Genomic DNA, 22646 nt, shown 5'->3' with positions numbered 1-22646 from the left:
TCTATGACATGCGGGACCCACCCATTAGTTGACTGGTCAATGGTCAACTTTGACCGCTCGCATCATGCTGATGTCATGATGACGTCATAAATGCCTTTTTGATTTAATTAATTCTGTTAATCCTAAAATGATTTAAATCTTTTAAAATTAATATAAAATAGACCGTAGCACGGATGATAAAACTTTGTACATAAAAGTTGCTCAGAACGACGAGACGGATCCGGATACACAGCCCGTTCATCCGCCACGCGTCCCTAACATAGTGAACCTGCAACATTTCACCTCCGGTTCATCTGTCCGAAAACACGAAACACCGGGAATACTTTCCCGGATGTTTTCCCCCTTCGTCGGTATCACCTACTACCGCGATTGGGCACACCTAGCATCGTTACTTGACATGTCATGCATCGATATGCATCTGTTTACTTGGTATTCATTGTTTCTTCCCCCTCTTCTCTCCGGTAGACTACGAGACCGACGCTGCTGCTGCCCAGTTCGACTACGGAGTTGAGGACCCCTATCTCTTGCCAGAGCAACCAGGCAAGCCCCCCCCCTTGATCACCAGATATCACCTATTCTCTTCTATACTGCTTGCATTAGAGTAGTGTAGCTTGTTACTGCTTTCCGTTGATCCTATTCTGATGCATAGCCTGACATTGTTGCTACATCTGTTGATACCTTACCTGCAATCATAAATGCTTAGTATAGGATGCTAGTTTATCATCATTGACCCTACATTCTTGTCAGTCTGCCTTGCTATACTATTGGGCCGTGATCACTCGGGAGGTGATCACGGGTATATACTATACAACATACTATACAGATGGTGACTAAAGTCGGGTCAGCTCGAAGAGTACCCGCGAGTGATTCACGGATTGGGGGCTGAAAGGACCTTTGTCCCGACGGCCCTCTGTGTGGATCTTTGTGGCGGAGCGACAGGGCAGGTTGAGACCGCCTAGGAGAGAGGTGGGCCTAGCCCTGTTCGGTGTTCGCGGATACTTAACACGCTTAACGAGATCTTGGTATTTGATCTGAGTTGGCTACGAGCCTATACGCACTAACCATCTACGCGGGAGTAGTTATGGGTATCCCGACGTCGTGGTATCAGCCGAAGCACTTCGTGACGTCAGCGACTGAGCGGCGCGCGCCGGGTTGGACTGCGTTAACGCAACTTCCTTTGTAATGGAGGTTGCTAGGTCTGCTCACCGGCCGCGTACGCAACGTGCAGGTGTGCTCAGGGCGATGGGCCCAGACCCCTGCGCGCTTAGGTTTAGACCGGCGTGCTGGCCTCTCCGTTGAGCCTAGGTGGGGCTGCGACGTGTTGATCTTCCGCGGCCGGGCATGACCCAGGAAAGTGTGTCCGGCCAAATGGGATCAAGCGTGTTGGGTTATGTGGTGCACCTCTGCAGGGAAGTTAATCTATTCGAATAGTCGTGATCTTCGGTAACAGGACGACTTGGAGTTGTACCTTGACCTTATGACAACTAGAACCGGATACTTAATAAAACACACCCTTCCAAGTGCCAGATACAACCGGTGGTCGCTCTCCCTCAGGGATATGAGGAGGGGATCACCGGGTAGGATTATGCTATGCGATGCTATTGGAGATGCTACTTGGAGATGCTACTTGGAGATGTTACTTGGAGGACTTCAATCTACTCTCTTCTACGTGCTGCGAGACGGAGGCTGCCAGAAGCGTAGTCTTCGATAGGACTAGCTATCCCCCTTTTATTCTGGCATTCTGCAGTTCAGTCCACCGATATGGCCTCCTTACACAGATACCCATGCATATGTAGTGTAGTTCCTTGCTTGCGAGTACTTTGGATGAGTACTCACGGTTGCTTTCTCCCCCCTTTTCCCCCCTTTCCTTTCTTTCTGGTTGTCGCAACCAGATGCTGGAGTCCAGGAGCCAGACGCCACCGTCGACGACGACCCCTACTACACCGGAGGTGCCTACTACTACGTGCAGCCCGCTGACGACGACCAGGAGTAGTTAGGAGGATCCCAGGCAGGAGGCCTGCGCCTCTTTCGATCTGTATCCCAGTTTGTGCTAGCCTTCTTAAGGCAAACTTGTTTAACTTATGTCTGTACTCAGATATTGTTGCTTCCGCTGACTCGTCTATGATCGAGCACTTGTATTCGAGCCCTCGAGGCCCCTGGCTTGTATTATGATGCTTGTAAGACTTATTTATGTTTTAGAGTTGTGTTGTGATATCTTCCCGTGAGTCCCTGATCTTGATCGTACACGTTTGCGTGCATGATTAGTGTACGATTAAATCGGGGGCGTCACAAGTTGGTATCAGAGCCGACTGCCTGTAGGAATCCCCCTTCCACACTCCTTGGCCGAAGTCGAGTCTAGACATTACAAAAACTTTTACTAACTTGGCTGTGTGCCTTACGGGCCCACGTCGCCATCGGGTGGTACTAGGATCTTTTATTCCTCGACCTATACTCTGGGACTCTGATCTCTCTTCTATTCGGGTTAAATGATTTTTGCTAAATCTAACATTAGGATCTCGTTATCGCTTTCACCCGGAGAGCCCCTTATTAATGATGGTCGTCTCCGGCACGTGAAGACCCTGAAGATACTCTCCGCTGTTAACCCGAGAACTTATGTTCGTCGCATTTGCAATTCCCCTTCCACCGTCAACCCTTATGGATAACTACTTGCAGTTGTTATTATTACATTCATCCCCAGTTGGTCTTGTTATTACTAGATACCTCGAAACACTCGTCGTTGTTTCGATAATCCTTTGAGCTTATCGCCTTGCTGTTCTTTGTCACCTGAATACCCCTAAGAATAAATTTCTCGCACCTTTCAAGTATCCGCTCATCCCAGTTGTTCAGGTGTTTCACAAAAGTCTTTGAAATAATATTCAATCCTGCGAAAATCCTTAGCAGCTTTATTGCTCTGCAAATACTTGTCTACTAGCATTATGGATGCTTCCCATATATCTGGCAATATTCACTAGTATCTTTTGACACCGTCATTTTGATCCTATTGATTCAATATGTGTGCGAATGCACACAATCATCTATCAACCCTTCTAAATTATCTTTCCGACTCAGACATCATTTTTGAACATGAGCTGGTTCTCGACCAAACTATTTGTCGCCAATTGTGCCTCTGGTCTGTCCAACTTATCCATCCTTGATCAGAGCGACTGCTTCTGATCCTTTGTTTTGGAAATCGTAATTCCTTTGTTATCTAAGCATCGAATTATTCCGATGTTCTATAATATGATGCTCGTGCATTTTTTCTTTCTCTGATGGAGTACCAATACTCACATCAGCTACGTTGTGGATCACCCGATCCATTGTTGGATTGTTATCCGACAGTGTCCTTCATATTCAATCACCTGGTGAGTTCTTCCCCTGATACATAGTGCCTTTGGTAAATTGTATCATCTGCTTGGCCAACCATGCTCTGCTTTCGAGCTGGTGGTACTTACTATTGAAGCTTGTGGTATATTTTTCCACGATACCCTGACGGGTGGAACCTATGCCTTCCTTTATATGTGTGAACTCGGAAGTTTTCACGAGTCATACTCATCTGGTATTTCACCAGGTAAAACTTTCAACACTAATGCCTTTATCAAAGCGAGACGTGAATGGAAGGTTATACATTGGAGAAGTGGGAGTCGACCTTGAACTTTGTGTTCATGCCCATGGACACGATGTAGATCCTATCATGGAAGCTTCTTGTAATAATAACTATTTCCTTGTTATAGTATCATTTGGAATCTGTGAATTGATCCTTTGCAATCATGGATCCGACCATATTTTCTACTTGATTCCATTTCTCGGACAAGTTAAACCACTTGTCCTCTACAGATCAATACACCCATCCAACCTCTATCTTGATCTACCTTCGAGTACTAACCCCCTAGTATCTCGAGGATATCAACCGATTGCCCTACATCTTATGCATTTCTGATGAAGTAGTGCCTTTCCCCGTCTTAGTCACTCCACGGGTTCTTGGTTGTCGTCAACCGAGAACACCGATTAGCGAATCGAATCGCCCCTGTGATTCAGTACTCCTATGTCAGGACCCCGACTCAATGCCACATCGATCTAGCATGTAACACCTCATATCATTTTGCGGCCTCATGCACGGTGTTCCCACGGGTGTCGCCTTACCTTAGCCCGGGACTGTTTGCGCCTTTTGGCACACGTATATGACAGTGTCGCTAGCATCCATATGATAAGGAGCCTGGGCTGACATGGCTAGTCGTAAACCCAAAGTGGCACAGGCTTACAGGGACAGGCATCCATGACCCAGCATCGAACGTGTCGGTCATCAGCGAGTGAAACCAGGCTGTAGCACTGGGCTAGTAGGACTCCGGTGAACCGGGCTGTAGCAGGCTAACAGGACTCCGGTATTCATCGCGTGACATTTCCCCGAAGGGACAGGCACAGGAACGAAGAAGGACACATGCCGGCCAACCTAAGTGTTCCGGAGCAGTAGCAAGCTACCATGGCTCGGTGGAAACACTAGGAGACATTTCCCGGTAAGAGAGGCTACTAAGGATAAACAACTAGATAGTCAGATCCCACACATACCAAGCATTTCAATAACATACACACAATATGCTCGATATGTGCAAACACAACATGGCATCACAACATGACTCTAAGACTCAAGTATTTATTCAATAGGCTCCGAGGAGCGAGATATTACAAACAGGGGTCTCATGACCCAACATTCAGAGCATACAAATCAAAGCACAAGCGGAAGCTATCATGTCTGGGTACAGACATCTATAACTAAAAAAGGCTGAGAAGCCTGACTATCTACCAGATCCTGCTGAGGCACAAGATCGTAGCTGAGGTAACAAGCTAAACGTCGAAGTCCACGTGGAACTACTAGTGAGACTGAAGTCTCTCTGCAAAAACATAAAATAGGCAAACGTGAGTACAAATGTACCCAGCAAGACTTACATCAGAACTAACTACATATGCATCATTTTCAACAAGGGGATGGTGGGGTTTAACTGCAGCAAGCCAGCTTTGACTCGGTGGCTATCCTAAACTACGACTGCAAGTGACTCTTTGAGGTGGCGCACACGAGTCCACATATTCACCATATCAATACACCACTATGGATCCGCTCCCGTCTCCCTATGACAACGCCATCCATAGCACTCACGCTTATCTTGCGCATTTTAAAGTATCCACTTTCACTTGTCTATGAACTGATATAAGCAACCCAGAAGTCCTTTACCGCGGACACGGCTATTCGAATAGATGATATTAACCCTGCAGGGGTGTACTTCTTCATACATGTTTCCACCACTTAGCGTCTGCACACGACATGTGCTCGGCAGACTTCAAGCGAAAGCCGACGTGGGTGTAGACCACGACCTACCTAAACACTCAAGTCTCTAGTCCAGGTTTATCGCCTATTCGGGTTCCATCCATGAGGAGATCCGGCCGGAGTTTCGCTCACAGCCCCAAACGATGTGAACAGGGTTCCGTGACACCAAACGGGTGCCCGGTTTACCCGGCCACGTGCCTACCGCATCACAGCCCACCCCTACGGTCAGCGCTGTCCACGGCCTCCAGCATACTACAAACACCAGAAACTACTTGCAACTCCTGGACAGAGGACAAGGGTGAATAAGAAGTCGAGCGGGGTCATATTTCAGGGCCCAATGTATGGTAGTAGCTGAATCATGGATCACAAACACAGAACTCAGTTCCTGAGGACGGCTTCAATGAGACAACCCACCATGTACTCCTACATGGCCTCTCACCGCTACCTTTACCAAATCGTATTCACACACTTAGCTCACACATAGTAGGACATGTTCACACACCTCTGATTCATCCCCGATGAATCAGACCTGACTCAACTCTAAGCAGTAGCAGGCATGACAAACAAGCATGAATGAGTAGGCACAACAGGGCTCAAACAACTCCTACTCATGCTAGTGGGTTTCATCTAATTACTGTGGAATGACAGGTCATGCAGAGGATAAAGGGGTTCAGCTACCGCAGCAAGTAACAGATGAATCGATGTTGTCCTAATGCAGTAAAAGAGAGCAGGAGCGAGAGAGTGGGATTGTATCGGAATGAACAAGGGGGTTTTGCTTGCCTGGCACTTCTGAAGATAGCATTGAGTCTTCATCAGTGTCAACAATCACATCGTCGGTACAACGTCTATCGAGGGGGAACAACACCGGCAAACACAGAAGAAACACGATCAATGCAATGCACAATATGATGCATGCTATGACATGGCAATATGAATGTGTTTTGGGCTAGTGCATCTAGCTATGATTTAAATGAAGTTGGTTTGAATACATGATTCAATTTCCAACTCGATATATGATTATTTAAATGCCCTTTACTTGTTTTGTCCAAAACAGAGGACAAACATTGTTCAAACATGCATGAAAATGGTACAGATGGATTCCTTGAATTTTTCTGATAATTTTTCATATATAAATTATTTAATTTGGAGTTACGGTTGAATTTCTATGATTTTTAGAAGTTTATACAATTTTCTGGAATTTCCTGATTATTATAAAATAAACTAAATTCCAGAAAAGGAATATTGCGTCATCATGACGTCATGCTGACCTCAGCAGAGTCAACAGGGGCTGGTCCGGGTCAAACTGACCAGTGGGGTCCACTGGTCAGTGACACAGTGCTGACTAGTGTCGTTGACAGGTGGGGCCAGGTCAACGGCCACGTCAGCAGAGTCAATGCTGACGGGTGGGTCCCACTGCTTATGAACTAATCTAAACAGAAAATAAAATTAACCTAAACAGGTCCAAGGGCCCACATGGCAGTGGCTTTACGGGGGGTTAGTTAGTGCGTCATTAGCGCTAATGGTGGTGCCACGTCAGCGTCGCCGGATTAAGCACCGGCGACCACATCTCGCGGCGGAGGCTCGCCGGAGTTGCTCGGGCTCGCGCTACAGGCGGCAGTTTGCGACGCGGTTGGGTCCTACGAAGAGCTGGGGCTCGTGCGCATCCAGCGGTGGCAGTGAGAGGGCGCGAGGTGGTCCATAGCGGCGGCAGCGGCGAGCTGGGCGGCGTCCGGAGCTCGGGTGTCGACGGAATCGACGACACGGCGTGCGGGAGGACCAGCGGTTTGCACCTACATGATCTACGAGAGCTCACGAACCCAACAGAGGCACGCACGTGACCATTTGGTCACCGGAGCCTCGTCGGCGACGACCTCGTGCGGCGGCGGCATACGGGACTCGCGGTCATCGGCGTTGCAGCAAGAAATCGACCATGGGGAGAGGGGGAGATGACGGCGGGGCTCACAGGTATTCGAACGGCGCCGTCATTGAGCTCGGGGAGGGACTGGGCGATGCAGACCGACGGGCGAAGTCCGGCGGCAGATGCGGCGGTGATGAGCTCGGACGCATCGTCACAGGGTGTCCGGCGGTGCTTGGCTTGGTGGGGAGGTCGAGGATGTCGTGACGGAGCTCCTGGGCTGCTCAAGGGGACGAGGGAGGGGCCATGGCCGTGGTGGTTCTCGTCGGCGGCGGCGGGCGCGTTCGGTGAGGAGAACAGAGGAGGGGGAGAGTGTTCGGGGAAGAGAGAGGGAGCAGCGAGGGAGGAAGAGGAGCGAGGGGACACGAGGCGTCGTCGTGGCGTCGCTAGGGAGACCGGGGGAAGCAGGAGGTGGCCGGGGCATCGCCAGCGCTCGCCACCAAGCAGCTTCGGTGCGAGGGGAGGAAGACGACAGGAGAAGGGTGGGCTGGGTCGCGCTGGGCCGGTCCTGTTGGGCCACCAGGTGGGCTTCACAGGTAAGTCCAGGTGGTTCTGCTCTTTTTTTTATAATTCTGTTCTGTTTTATCTTTTCTATTTTCTGCAATTTGTTTTTGATTTGATTTAAAATATCAAATCATTTTATAAAATCCTGGAAACAATTATGGGTGCTTTCTGAATTATTTCAGTGACCCTTAACAATTTCCAACATTTATTTGAACATTTAAATTATTTATAGTATTTAAATGCCCAAAGTCAAATACAATATGGTTTATTCAAAAATCCAAAAATGTCTTGGAAAAATATCCATCATCTCTGGATATGGTTTTCACCCTTTTCCAGTAATCATGAACATTTTTGCAAACCAATTTGGGTTCTTTGAAAATATTTTGAAGTTGAACCTATTTGCAATGCTTTGGTGCTAGGGCTTGGTCATCCCCATTTCAAATTTTAGGCAAAAATTAAACATGATGCAACACATGACTAGCTAGCTCAGAGCAAACCAGAAGTTAGGGATGTGACATCCTAGTACATTGTGGATGAGAAGTTTAATACTCCATCACGTCATTCCTAGCCTGATCGGCTATATCATTTTGTGCTAAATTTTAACTATGCTACCTGGTCCTTTCTTCCCGGAGCACAATTTTCGACGATGAGCTAAGCTTACGTCGATTTTCCTCATCATATCATTTCACCTTGAACAACAAGCTTGATTTCAAGTTTGTGTCGTACCCATGGTTCCAATAACCTTTTGCTTCATAATTCCTTTAACTTGATGTCATCGCCGATGGATTACATCTTCGTGGAGCCTCTCAACAAAATTTGTCGTGATCATCATCAACATCTTGACTCCTTCCTGGATATCTATTGAATTCATGATGAGAAATACCATCCTTGCCTTCGATGAATTGTGTTGTCATCGACCACTTTAATGCCTCCCCTCCAACACAAACTTGTTCGTGTTTTGTGTTGTACCTTGAGATCCTTGCTACCCAGCATTGTTCTTCTTTACCTTGGAATATTACCACCTTTTTTTTAGAATGTCGTGAGAATTTCACCACCTCTTAAGAAATTCTTGTTGCAGCGATGCTTCTCGCCATCACCATTCTTTCTTGGTCCCCGTGTTGGTTCTAACCAGGATACCAACAGATGAACATTGCAATTTGGATTCTGCTCTTCTAGCAACCCTATTGCTTTGAAGTTAATGGTTGGTTGTTCATTTTTAAACATTTGATTATTGAATCACCATTCCGACGTTGGTTGTGCAACCCAGCCCATATTTCGGGTGCACCTTTCAACCAATGTTTAATTGTGTATGTTTTCCTCGAGCATACATCATGATACCATTTGATCTAACAAATGTTATCTCCTTGTTCACATAAATGCGGAAATCCATCTTTTGTTAATCTCGATGAATTGTCGCTGATTCCATCAGCCACCTCCTCATCCTCTCGTTGGTTTACCGATGAACTCTTGTTTCGGAACTGGCTTCCATGGTTCATCTCCCGAGAATCTTCGATGTCATCTCGTCAATTTGTATCGCACCTTTTCTCCTCAAGCATCGTGAGTTTGAGGTATCCTAACACTGATCGGATCTGAATCTCGGTCAGATATGATGGTTGGAACATTTTTCCAAGAGTTATAACACTGGTCTTTTATGACCCGGTAAGGTGATGGCATGCCCAGCACACTTGGCCGGATGAACTGCTGTTATAGTTTCCTTATTAGCAAGGTTATCCATTCTTCCACGAGGAAATTGTAAGACTTATTCTACAAGTTGTTCCTGATGGATCCTTCCTGTATCCAAAGTCTGACCTTTGCTTGAAGACCATGTCAATACTATCTCGAAGCATGTCTGTGGTACTCCGATTTTCAACAAGAACATTTGAAGCCCAATGCTAAATGTTTCCTGCTCAATTATCCAAACACCGTTGTATGGGTAATATCATGAAATTCCTCTCCCCTTACATAAATGGTTTTCTACTTTCTATCCTGTCATGGATATCATGCTCTGTTTGACCTTGGGAAGGAAATACCCCTGAAATATGTGTTTTAACACATTTTCCTTTCCATTGTTTGGTTTAACCTTTCTTGTGATCTACATGACCTAAGCAGTAATATTCTCCTGCTTAGGTAAGCACCTTATTGTACCACTCTGTCTGTAAGACCCTGTTACTATTGTTGATGACATTCCGGTAACCACCGATGGGTGAGAACTTTGCCAATTGGTTCGCCTCGTTCAACGAGCGGGAAAATGGTTTCTCTTTGTTCCTCGTCCTTGGTACCGACATTGTTGCCGACATAGCTGACAAGCTATCCACTGACATGCCTCCCTGTCGCGGCTATGCAAGATGTCACCACCTTTCCTACTTTCAACCCACATGGTGGGCCCATAACCCACAGATCCACTGGATCGAAACCTGACTCTTCTTCACAACCCGGATTCTAATGTATCCTTTGCACCTGGCTTCATGTGAGATTCACGAGCTAAATACTATACCATTATTCATCCTGGGATCAAACACCATGTTATTCTCGTTGTTCAAACCCCCATTCTAGCTTCTGTCTAGTCATCGAATGATTGCCTACCCATTTGAAACTTTGGTACCGGCGTATATTGCACTCAACGAATTCACTGAAATACAACTCGTGGGGTACCTTGTGTATTTCCCATTGAGTTCACCGTCAGATTCCCAGCTTTGTGGAGATGCGTTCTTCCGAAGTTTTTTTTCCCCTTGGTCGCGTTCGTAGGACGACGGAGATCCCGAAGAAAGGATGACAACTTGGTCATGGTGGCTTGAAGCAGAGAAACGAAGACATCAACATAATGGATCGACCTCTTTGAGGAGAGCAACCAAGACTGGGAACACTCGCTAGAATTTCGTAACCAAAACTTTCCCCCTTACTCCCCTCGTAAATCTCGGGACGAGATTTCTTGTAGTGGAGGAGAATTGTGACGCCCGGATAATCATGCTACAGTAATCCCACGCTAATCATTCCACATCACCTCGGTTACTGTTGCTAACCTCGCAATGATTCGAAACCGTTTCAAAATTTAAATTCTAAATATGTCAAACAACAAACGTTTTCAAAGTTGAAACAAAAATGTTCGGTGGTTGCCGAATATTACAAGGGTAATTATAATAAAGAAAGCATATTTTTTGAAAGTGCCTGAATATTTTAAAATGAATTAAAACAGAAAAGAGAAATAATAAAAGAAAATGCAAAACAGAAAACAAAATATAAAAAAAAGGAAGAACTTCCCCCCCACTGGGCCACGACCCAGCTAACCGGCCCAATTTCCCCCTGGCCTATAACCACCCCACCCCCGTAACCTAACCCTAACCGGTCCATCCCCCCCCCCGATCCACCTCTCCTCTTCCCCCCCCCCGATCTGGATCGGGATTGGCCTCGATCCCGCCACCCCGTCGCCCGAACCCCCACCGACGCCGTGCCGCCGCCCGCAGGCCTCCCGTCGCCGGAGCCACCACGCCGGCCCGCCTTCCGTCTCTTCCCGCGGCGCCCCAAGCCCCGACGTCGCGCCGCCGTCGCTGCTCGTCAACCCCGCCCGGAGCTACATCGCCGTCGCCTCGTCGACCTCGCCGGATCTCCCTCGTCGGACTTCCCCGAACTCCATCGAGCCTGCTGCCCGGACCCTACTCCCCGCAATGAGCACCCCCGCGCCCCTTCTCTCTCTCCCTCACCCGGCCGCGTCCACGGCGCCGTACCACGCCGGCCGCCCCGAGCCCTCGACGCCTCCGCCCGCGCCTGCCCCGTCCGGCCTCAAGACGCGCCCCGCCCGCGCTCACCGTGGCCTCGCCCCGCACCGTTGCCTCACTCCCGCGCCGGTTCCCTCTCCCCTCTATCCCCGCGCGAGCACCACCGCTCCTTGCTCGCCCCGTCGACGGCGCCCTCGCCTCCGTCCCCCTGCTCCCCCGACAGCGCCGGCCCCGAGCGCTCCTCCCCGCGGTTGCCTCTCCACAGGCCATGGCCGGCGCGCCCCACTCCGGCCATGACCTCGCCGTGGTCACCGCTTCCCAGATCCGGCCCCTGCCGGGTCCACCCATCTGGGCTGCGCTCGTTAACCCGTTAGCCCACACCCGCTTTTGGCCCTTGTGAGCCTATGACAGGGGGCCCCACGCCCAGAACGTTTTTTATAAAAAAAGAAAAGGAAAAAAATAACAATAATAAAAATATTAATTAATTAATTAATTAAAGAATTAATTAACTTAATTAATCTAGTTAATTAAACCTAATTAACCTGCTAATAGATCTAAGTACTGTCAATTTGGACAACAGTCTATGACATGCGGGACCCACCCATTAGTTGACTGGTCAATGGTCAACTTTGACCGCTCGCATCATGCTGATGTCATGATGACGTCATAAATGCCTTTTTGATTTAATTAATTCTGTTAATCCTAAAATGATTTAAATCTTTTAAAATTAATATAAAATAGACCGTAGCACGGATGATAAAACTTTGTACATAAAAGTTGCTCAGAACGACGAGACGGATCCGGATACACAGCCCGTTCATCCGCCACGCGTCCCTAACATAGTGAACCTGCAACATTTCACCTCCGGTTCATCTGTCCGAAAACACGGAACACCGGGAATACTTTCCCGGATGTTTTCCCCCTTCGTCGGTATCACCTACTACCGCGATTGGGCACACCTAGCATCGTTACTTGACATGTCATGCATCGATATGCATCTGTTTACTTGGTATTCATTGTTTCTTCCCCCTCTTCTCTCCGGTAGACTACGAGACCGACGCTGCTGCTGCCCAGTTCGACTACGGAGTTGAGGACCCCTATCTCTTGCCAGAGCAACCAGGCAAGCCCCCCCCCTTAATCACCAGATATCGCCTATTCTCTTCTATACTGCTTGCATTAGAGTAGTGTAGCCTGTTACTGCTTTCCGTTGATCCTATTCTGATGCATAGCCTGACATTATTGCTACATCTGTTGATACCTTACCTGCAATCCTAAATGCTTAGTATAGGATGCTAGTTTATCATCATTGACCCTACATTCTTGTCAGTCTGCCTTGCTATACTATTGGGCCGTGATCACTCGGGAGGTGATCACGGGTATATACTATACAACATACTATACAGATGGTGACTAAAGTCGGGTCAGCTCGAAGAGTACCCGCGAGTGATTCACGGATTGGGGGATGAAAGGACCTTTGTCCCGACGGCCCTCTGTGTGGATCTTTGTGGCGGAGCGACAGGGCAGGTTGAGACCGCCTAGGAGAGAGGTGGGCCTGGCCCTGTTCGGTGTTCGCGGATACTTAACACGCTTAACGAGATCTTGGTATTTGATCTGAGTTGGCTACGAGCCTATACGCACTAACCATCTACGCGGGAGTAGTTATGGGTATCCCGACATCGTGGTATCAGCCGAAGCACTTCGTGACGTCAGCGACTGAGCGGCGCGCGCCGGGTTGGACTGCGTTAACGCAACTTCCTTTGTAATGGAGGTTGCTAGGTCTGCTCACCGGCCGCGTACGCAACGTGCAGGTGTGCTCAGGGCGATGGGCCCAGACCCCTGCGCGCTTAGGTTTAGACCGGCGTGCTGGCCTCTCCGTTGAGCCTAGGTGGGGCTGCGACGTGTTGATCTTCCGCGGCCGGGCATGACCCAGGAAAGTGTGTCCGGCCAAATGGGATCAAGCGTGTTGGGTTATGTGGTGCACCCCTGCAGGGAAGTTAATCTATTCGAATAGCCGTGATCTTCGGTAACAGGACGACTTGGAGTTGTACCTTGACCTTATGACAACTAGAACCGGATACTTAATAAAACACACCCTTCCAAGTGCCAGATACAACCGGTGGTCGCTCTCCCTCAGGGATATGAGGAGGGGATCGCCGGGTAGGATTATGCTATGCGATGCTATTGGAGATGCTACTTGGAGATGCTACTTGGAGATGTTACTTGGAGGACTTCAATCTACTCTCTTCTACGTGCTGCGAGACGGAGGCTGCCAGAAGCGTAGTCTTCGATAGGACTAGCTATCCCCCTTTTATTCTGGCATTCTGCAGTTCAGTCCACCGATATGGCCTCCTTACACAGATACCCATGCATATGTAGTGTAGTTCCTTGCTTGCGAGTACTTTGGATGAGTACTCACGGTTGCTTTCTCCCCCCTTTTCCCCCCTTTCCTTTCTTTCTGGTTGTCGCAACCAGATGCTGGAGTCCAGGAGCCAGACGCCACCGTCGACGACGACCCCTACTACACCGGAGGTGCCTACTACTACGTGCAGCCCGCTGACAATGACCAGGAGTAGTTAGGAGGATCCCAGGCAGGAGGCCTGCGCCTCTTTCGATCTGTATCCCAGTTTGTGCTAGCCTTCTTAAGGCAAACTTGTTTAACTTATGTCTGTACTCAGATATTGTTGCTTCCGCTGACTCGTCTATGATCGAGCACTTGTATTCGAGCCCTCGAGGCCCCTGGCTTGTATTATGATGCTTGTAAGACTTATTTATGTTTTAGAGTTGTGTTGTGATATCTTCCCGTGAGTCCCTGATCTTGATCGTACACGTTTGCGTGCATGATTAGTGTACGATTAAATCGGGGGCGTCACATGGAGATCTATTCGATGTAACTCTTTTTTGCGGTGTGTTTGTCGAGATCCGATGAATTGTGGGTTTATGATCAAGTTTATCTATGAGAAATATTTGAATTTCCTCTGAATTCTTTTATGTATGATTGGTTATCTTTGCAAGTCTCTTCGAATTATCAGTTTGGTTTGGCCTATTAGATTGATCTTTCTTGCAATGAGAGAATGTTTAGCTTTGGGTTCAATCTTGCGATGTCCTTTTCCAGTGACAGCAGGGGCAGCAAGGCACATATTGTATTGTTGCCATCGAGGATAAAAAGATGGGGTTTATATCATATTGCTTGAGTTTATCCCTCTACACCATGTCATCTTGCTTAATGCGTTACTCTGTTCTTATGAACTTAATACTTTAGATGCAGGCATGAGTCGGTCGATGTGTGGAGTAATAGTAGTAGATGCAGGCAGGAGTCGGTCTACTTGTTGCGGATGTGATGCCTATATACATGATCATGCCTAGATATTCTTATAACTATGCACTTTTCTATCAATTGCTCGACAGTAATTTGTTCACCCACCGTAATAATTATCCTATCTTGAGAGAAGCCACTAGTGAAACCTATGGCCCCGGGTCTATTCTCTATCATACAAGTTTCCAATCTACTTTATTTTGCAATCTTTACTTTTCAATCTATATCATAAAAATACCAAAAAAAATTATCTTATCATATTATCTCTATCAGATCTCACTTTCGCAAGTGGCCGTGAAGGGATTGACAACCCCTTTATCGCGTTGGTTGCGAGGTTCTTGTTTGTTTGTGTACGCGTGTGGGACTTGTGAGGAGCCTCCTACTGGATTGATACCTTGGTTCTGAAAACTGAGCGAAATACTTACGCTACTTTGCTGCATCACCCTTTCCTCTTCAAGAAAAAAAACCAACGCATGCTCAAGAGGTAGCACGACCCCACACCCTTCCGCATCTCGAAATACAACGGCGACGACCCGGACAATGATGGTGGTGGGGCCGGCCAGGGCCACGCGTACGAGGTCACCGTCCGCTACAAGTTAGCCTCCTAGTTTTTTTAAGTTTTTAGTTAAGCGAACGAAGTAGTTCGTTTTATGTAAATTATGTGCGAATTTTATGGAATTTCGTCGTGTTTGTTGAAATTCGTCCGGTTTGTGCAGCTTTATTTCGAAATGGATGCGGGCATATTGGATTGTCGGCTCCCGCATTACTGTTCGTGAATGGATAACATGTCCGTTTGGGGGATGAGGATTGTGAATGCCCTTCTACACACACTCACATATTTCGAGCTTCTGTTTATGATTTATTTCGATTTATTACTCCTTTCATAGCGAGCAAAGTTACACATACGGAAAAATTCTAATGGATTAGACTTACGGTTACGGGATTATATTAGGTTGGAGAGAGGGGAGGGGGAGAGGATATGTAGATCTAGTCCGTCCGTAAATAGGATTGCTTTCTCAGAGCAGCAAAGGTTGTACGACTGGTGATTTGCGTGGCAGCAGTAAAACGCGGGATGCAGTAAGCTCCTTTTTTTTTTTGAGGGGATGCAGTAAACTCCTGACCGAAGCTTCTACGCCTTGTCCCCTCCACAAAGGAGTCGTGCCAGGCACCACACGTCGAGCACACCACAAACCAAGCCGGTGCGAGCACCAGACAGGCTCGACGAAGATCTGATGCGACGCAAAAGTGGATCATATCTTCACCAAAGGTGACGCCAAAAAACACTAAAATAGCACTGTATAACATCACTAATGTCGATCGACGTGAGGCCAGGTAACGCCGAGGCCGTCCAGTCCAGGGATCGAATCATACTACACACACACATCATTATTTTGGAAGGGAAGCAATTCCGCTTCGTTGTCGCCAGGGAACGAATGAATGGATTCCTTCCCACATTGGACGGAGGAGTCGTGCCAAGCTGTGGGCACACACGTCGCGTCCTGGCTTCCTTGCTCGCATAAGTACGCGACTCGCAGGAGAAAACCAGCAGCATCAACCTGCCTGCCACTGCCCACTGCCGGTCCGCGAGGCGAGCGAGCAAAAATCTCGGGAGAGAGAGGCAAAAAAAGAAAAGATCCCACGAGCAGGCGAGCGAGGAGGGAGGAGGATGTCGTGGCAGACGTACGTTGACGAGCAGCTGCTCTGCGACATCGACGGCCAGCGCCTCACCGCCGCCGCCATCCTCGGCCACGACGGCGCCGTCTGGGCGGAGTCTGAGTCCTTCCCCAAGGTCCTCCCTCTCCCTTATGGATTATACCTATTACCTACCCATTGATGCTCCCTTAGATGACCTGGTCAATCTATGTTTGACTTGGCTAGGATCTCGCTTGTCCGAGTTACTGCGGGCCTGATCCGTTGGGGAATCGATTTTTTCACTCGCTTGTTGTAAAAGTAATAATCCATAGGATGTACTTAGTACTACAAAGTACCCATGTACTTGGTTGTTGGTTCTACCTCCTGTGGTTAACGCGGCTGGTTTGGGGCTAGGTTTCTAGTACAGATGTGCTTAGTTGTGCTGAAATTTTTGTTATATATAAGCATCTGAAACTATGAATAGAAGCACATTGGCCGGTGATATTTATGTGACCATACAGACCAAAAGTTTATTTCCCGGCTAGCCTAAAACACATAATTACCAAAATAAAAAAAAAATATCAAATTGGTGGTACAAGTAATTCTTCTAGAGACACGGCTTGGATCATCAGATTGCAGGGAGCATAAAGATTGTTTGTGCTAATTACTATTTCGAACTGTATTACACCGTTGCTTCGTAATTTTTAATTGATCGGGAAGGAAGATCCACTGCTCAGTATGCTTTTTTTTGTGACACCATTAGTTTGCATCTTCAGTATGCCTTTTTGTGGATCCATGAGTTTGTATGTTCAGTTTGCAAACCTTTGCTCTCTTTATCTTGCAGCATTCCTTTTTCCCGCTTTGAAAGATTATATCGCATCATTCTCATGACTTATTATCGGTGTGTTTCTACATTCCACAGGTCAAACCTGAAGAAATTACTGCAGTAATAAATGACTTCGATGAACCAGGCTCTTTGGCACCAACTGGATTATTCCTTGGTGGTACAAAGTACATGGTTATTCAAGGTGAACCTGGGGCTGTCATTCGGGGCAAAAAGGTTAGGACCTGGCATTCCATTTTCTACCACTAGACTCCTTTAAAGAAACCATGGTGTTACAAAGTTTCTTCAAAAGCAGGAGAGCAGACTTCATTATATCGGCTTATAATGCATGCAGAAATAAAGAATTAACATGGGAACATGGACTGTAATCATGTCTTAAATACTTATGAATCAGAAACTGGTCTTCTGTAGCCGTATGGTCAAATTGTTCATACACATCCTTGGTCTTGGTCTTTGGTCTTGGCTCTCCTGGGCAAAGGAATTACTAGCTGTATGAGTTAGCTTCTGTAGCTGTATGGTCACATCGTTCGTACGAATCCTTCTTGTACCATATAAAATGTTGAGCAAGCCACCCAGGAGCTGGACACTCAGGGAAAATCTGATTTGTTTGGAGAAAAAGTTCACTTGAAATGTATCTTATCCACAGTGTAATGGAATACAATTGCATCATGCTTTCCGATTAACAGCAAAGCTATAACAATATCACTCTGCTTTTCAAATAAAAAATGATGACTGGATGTTATGTAGGAAGCATTTTATATATACATTTGTACTTAACATTTTCATTGTTTTGCACAAAATAGCTACTCTGTTGTAAAGGGTTGAGAAATAGGAGTTGAAATGCAAGTAAAACTCACCGCCACCTGCTGCATTTTTCAGACAGTTAAAACATCTCTGATATTCAGTGACAACTCTTTACTAGTCAGAAAATATTGAGTTTAGCATACTCTCTTGCAACCTGACAAGCTTCAATCTATCATTCTGTTGCTTACAAGTTACAAGCAAGGTTTTCATACTGGTGTCAATGATAATGATGACTAAAATTGCAGTTCTACTGGTCACCAGGCACTAGAGGGAAACTGAAAAATTACCGTGTGCATAATATATTAGGAATGCCTCACTAGTACACAAGGCACACTGCCTAGATTGCACAAAAGAAAAACGTTATCATCATGAACCTCACACCTATGGTTGAGGGGTTACAAGCATGCAGAAGTCCCTGACTTCGGATAGCAAAAATCTTCATTCAGTTTAAGTTGGGTCACAAGCAACTTATGTATGCATTGATTAGTCTCAAATTCTCTCTGCCTTGGTACTTTAGTGATGATAAAAGATCATTTCTTCTGTTAATAATTTTAGCATCTTAAAAATCATCTAGATTTGTAGGTTGTTCTACAGTTTCCCTCTAGAGACAGTCAGCATTTCAGCTTATATGATCAATCCAAAATTTAACTGGAAGTTGACTGATCACACTTCTATTTTTCCTGAAACTAAATTAATGCAGTAGTATTTCCGCACAAGAAAGTTGACAGGTTTACTTCAAAGTAAGATGTGTTAGTACGGACTATTCCCTAATGTCGAACATTTTGCATCTTTTATCTCATCAATGGTGCTTTCTCTGCAGGGGTCAGGAGGGGTTACAATCAAGAAGACGAGTCTAGCCATCATCATTGGAATTTACGAGGAACCAATGACTCCTGGACAGTGCAACATGGTGGTGGAGAGGCTCGGTGATTACCTTCTTGAGCAGGGCTTCTGAACTCAAGAGTCCTAGTCTGGGCCAACTGGGCTTATGCCTACCGAAATGTACTACCGCATACCCCATGAATAATTGGACACATCCGGATATGTTTTGAACAAGTGGAGGTTCCTCGTTATGTTGGAATTGCTTCCTATATGTCATGGGGCTTATATGTAACCTTTAAACGTCGTCATATTTTTGCCAAGCATCCAGTTTTTCCTGTTACTGACAATACCCTGCAATGTATAAAAATGCGTCGATGATGATTGCTTTATTGCGTTTCAAAAAATGATTGCTTTATCAAATGTTTTCTGTTGCAAAATTCACATAATAATTCTGATGAGACAATTTTATGTCTTACTACAAAATATAATTCAGGCAGGAGCAATTTCAGAAGCACCACATTGCGCTTACGGTGGCCCTGGTTTGCTTGGGTAGGCTTTGACACTACCTGTGATGATCAGGACATGGATCTATTTTACGCGGCAGTCATCGTTACAGTCAGGGACGGGAAGAATGGACAGTTTTTGTTGGCACTCGCCTTGGCTTCATGGATGCAAGCCGTAGGACTAAGCGCCGGGAATCTTTGAGTTATGCAAACGCAAGACATGCAAAGTTCGTAAGGCTATGCTGAACAACGGTTGAATCAGATACACTGACATGCAACATGGCCTTTCGTTGATGCACGTAGATATGAAAAATGAGATAATGTGGACATTCACTGCTGATGAATGTGGGACGGCCTAAGCACAGGCTCCCTCTTCCGGTTTTGAACCCTTTAAAAAAATATTTTTTCATTTTTTGTTTCCTTTTCTTTTTTTTTATTTTTATTTGTCCCATTCTATTCTTTTTTATCCTTTCCTTTCCGTTTTTCAAATTTTAATTTTTTTATAAAATATGCAAGTTTTTAAAAAAAATCATAAACCTTTTTTTAGAAATCACCAGTAATTTTTGAATTAATTATTTTATTTGAAAATTGCAAACTATTTACAAATCTGCGAATAATTTTAAAATTTTAGAACATTTTGTGAACATTTTACCCAGATCCGCAACAATTTTTGAATTCACAGGCATTTTTTTAATTTTGAGACATTTTTTTTCGAACTCACAAACATTTTTTGAATTTTAGAATAAGTTATAAATTCATGAAGTTTTTGAAAACTGTTTTTTTAAATCCTGAACATTTTCTAATGAAGCAAAAAAAAAGTAATAAAACAGGGGCGCCCACCCCGCACATGGGCCGGCTCAAAAGAATCCAAGGGAAGGAGTGGGGTGCGCGTTTGCTTGCTCAGCATTGTATAACGCGGGGAAATAGGAGGTCCTGCTGATGACCTTTACTCTGCCGCTTTGGCGTACGAAATGCAATTTGCGAGGATCATTACTTCTAGTCAGGGGGGAATCCGGCCCAATGGGCCAAGGTGGGCCAACAGTAGAACTACACATATAAATTTATTTACTTCTTAATTTTCTTCTACTGCCTTCGATCCATATTAATAGTCACTAATTTAGTACAAAGTTTACTAAACATCGACATTTAATATAGATCGGAGGAGTATAATATACAAACTACTGTGTAATCTATGGATGGGTTGAGGCTACCCTATCCACCCTCTAGATCCACCACTACTTCCGGTATGCCGAGAGGGGCGAAATGTTAGGTACCTCCCAAGTTGAAGTTGTTCTCGTGGCCCATCATGCAAAATAATCTAGAGGGCGGATAGATTGCAAAGGCAAGGCCGCACGAAATGTGTGTTATGTCAACTGTGCAAGTGTGAACCGGAATATGCCTCGTGCCTTTTCAAATGCCGCTACACCCGTGCCATGGAATATGATTTGGTAGTGGTTTGGTCTTCATCAGCTTGGCACGACAATTTGGAGTGAACTGTATTTGGTTGAAGAATGGTGATACGAGACGGTTTGGCTCCATAGTTTTCTATGCAAGGCCATGAGCTCGCTCGGGGATCGAGAATTAGAATGAGTGGAATGCACGAGTCTTCCATACATGTATGTAGGCCTTCGCTGGAGAAAAACACCTGAGATCTTTAATGCTGGTAGAGTAATCCAGTTGTATCCACTTTGTTGGTCTCGCTGCTTAAAACTTTGATTCCATCTCTTTATTGATAAAACGGGACAAATCATTTGCCTCCGTCTTACTATATACTCCCTCCGTTCAGAAATACTTGTCGCACAAATGGATAAAACTGGATGCATCTAAAACTAAAATATGACTAGATACATCCATTCCTCCGACAAGTATTTCCGGACGGAGGGAGTACTTCTTTTGTTTCAAATTAAGTGTAGCTGATTTAGTATAATTTCGTACTAATGGAAGGAGTAGAAAACAAACAATCATTGAGCACCTAAACACGTGGCCACCATGTCGTTGTTTCATAACTATTCATACCAGAACATGTTCAAGGATGTCTGTCTGCCAGTGCCAGCCCCAGGTCCATATTTATCGCATGCTCCAATCCATCTAACGGACGTTGATTTCGGTTGCTGCCGTCGTCTCACCTCACCACTTCACCAGTACCTACCATCCCTCTTAAATCCAGCAGCTTAAACCGTTTGAATCCTGTGTGGGAGTAGAGTACAGAGAGTCACATGAATCACCCGGCCCGCCCGTCTGAATGAATTCTGGTGACCGCCGACGACAGTTCCTTTACGTGGCGTGTTTCTGATTCAAACAAGGCGCGAGATTATGGGCCGTGTGAGGGACCGAACCGAACCTGCGCGCTTTCGAATTCATTACCGTTTTCAGATGGAGAGAAGAAACCGAGGCAGGCAAAACCCTGGCATTCTCGAAGCCACTTGTGGCCGGTTTTTCCTGACCTTTCACCAACAGCGAGCAAATCCATGTGAAATCGAAAATGACAGAGATCCTCTCCCTTGCCCCTTCTGCGCTACTGTACCGTATTTGCTTCCATTTCTCTGAATAGCCAAATGCATAAAGATTGTTCAGCCCCCAGCTCTCAATAACGGGGGCGACAGTGTCCCGGCGAGGCAGTGAGGTACCACTGGCGATTTGAATTATTCCCGCGAGATGTTCCGGGTGGGCACTGTGTCCGTGAGTGAGGTGGTGGTCCTCCTATGCAAGATCTGACTGCGTGTTGGGCACTCTCGCGCTGAAGAGATCTTAATTGCGAGTTATTAGCGTGACTGCCCAGAGCCCCAGAGTAACAGAGAGCGCAGCGCTGGGGTTGAATGGCTCAGGTGTCCCCCCCTCTGGGAATTTCCTTGGGCTCTGAGTAGCGCTTCCGTCACATTGCTGCTCTTTATCTTGAGTGCCGCCAGTGGGTGTGCCAGCGGTAGATTATCTTTTTAAAGGAAGTTCTTGGCCTACTCAGAGTTATGGGGTTAGGGTAGTTTGCCACCTTGATCTGTGAGACATTTTTACTATTTCTGAGGCATGAGTGAGGAGCAAATTTGCTGGCAGCAAACGCGCGCCAGGCACGACCTGGCCGTGCCATCACTCACTCTGAGGCCGGAGGTGGCGCCAAGTGATACGCCGTGGAGAGATACAAGCAAGCAAGCAGGCAGGCAAGGTCCCCCATGGCGCAGTTCATCGGCGAGACGAGGCGACAAGTGAAGCTGCGACGCATGCATGCCACGGGTTCAGGGTCTCAGGCTGGCTCGAGGCACCCGCGCCATAACGCCGCGGATTCAG

General features: G+C 46.4%; 1 protein-coding gene across 1 annotated transcript; it reads left to right on the top strand.

Moving 5' to 3' along the window:
- Window positions 1-16258: 16258 nt before the first annotated feature.
- On the top strand, window positions 16259-19253 carry LOC123068918 (profilin). The gene is made up of 3 exons (XM_044491611.1): window positions 16259-16551; window positions 17317-17454; window positions 18863-19253. Exons 1-3 carry the CDS (start codon window positions 16429-16431, stop codon window positions 18995-18997), a joined length of 396 nt encoding a protein of 131 aa, XP_044347546.1. The 5' UTR covers window positions 16259-16428; the 3' UTR covers window positions 18998-19253.
- The last annotated feature ends 3393 nt before the right edge of the window (window positions 19254-22646 follow it).

This window comes from Triticum aestivum, chromosome 3B (genome assembly GCF_018294505.1).
Source record: "Triticum aestivum cultivar Chinese Spring chromosome 3B, IWGSC CS RefSeq v2.1, whole genome shotgun sequence".
NCBI lineage: Eukaryota > Viridiplantae > Streptophyta > Magnoliopsida > Poales > Poaceae > Triticum > Triticum aestivum.
The sequence above is the reverse complement of the archived record's forward strand: the minus strand, read 5'-3'. Positions and strand labels throughout refer to the sequence as shown.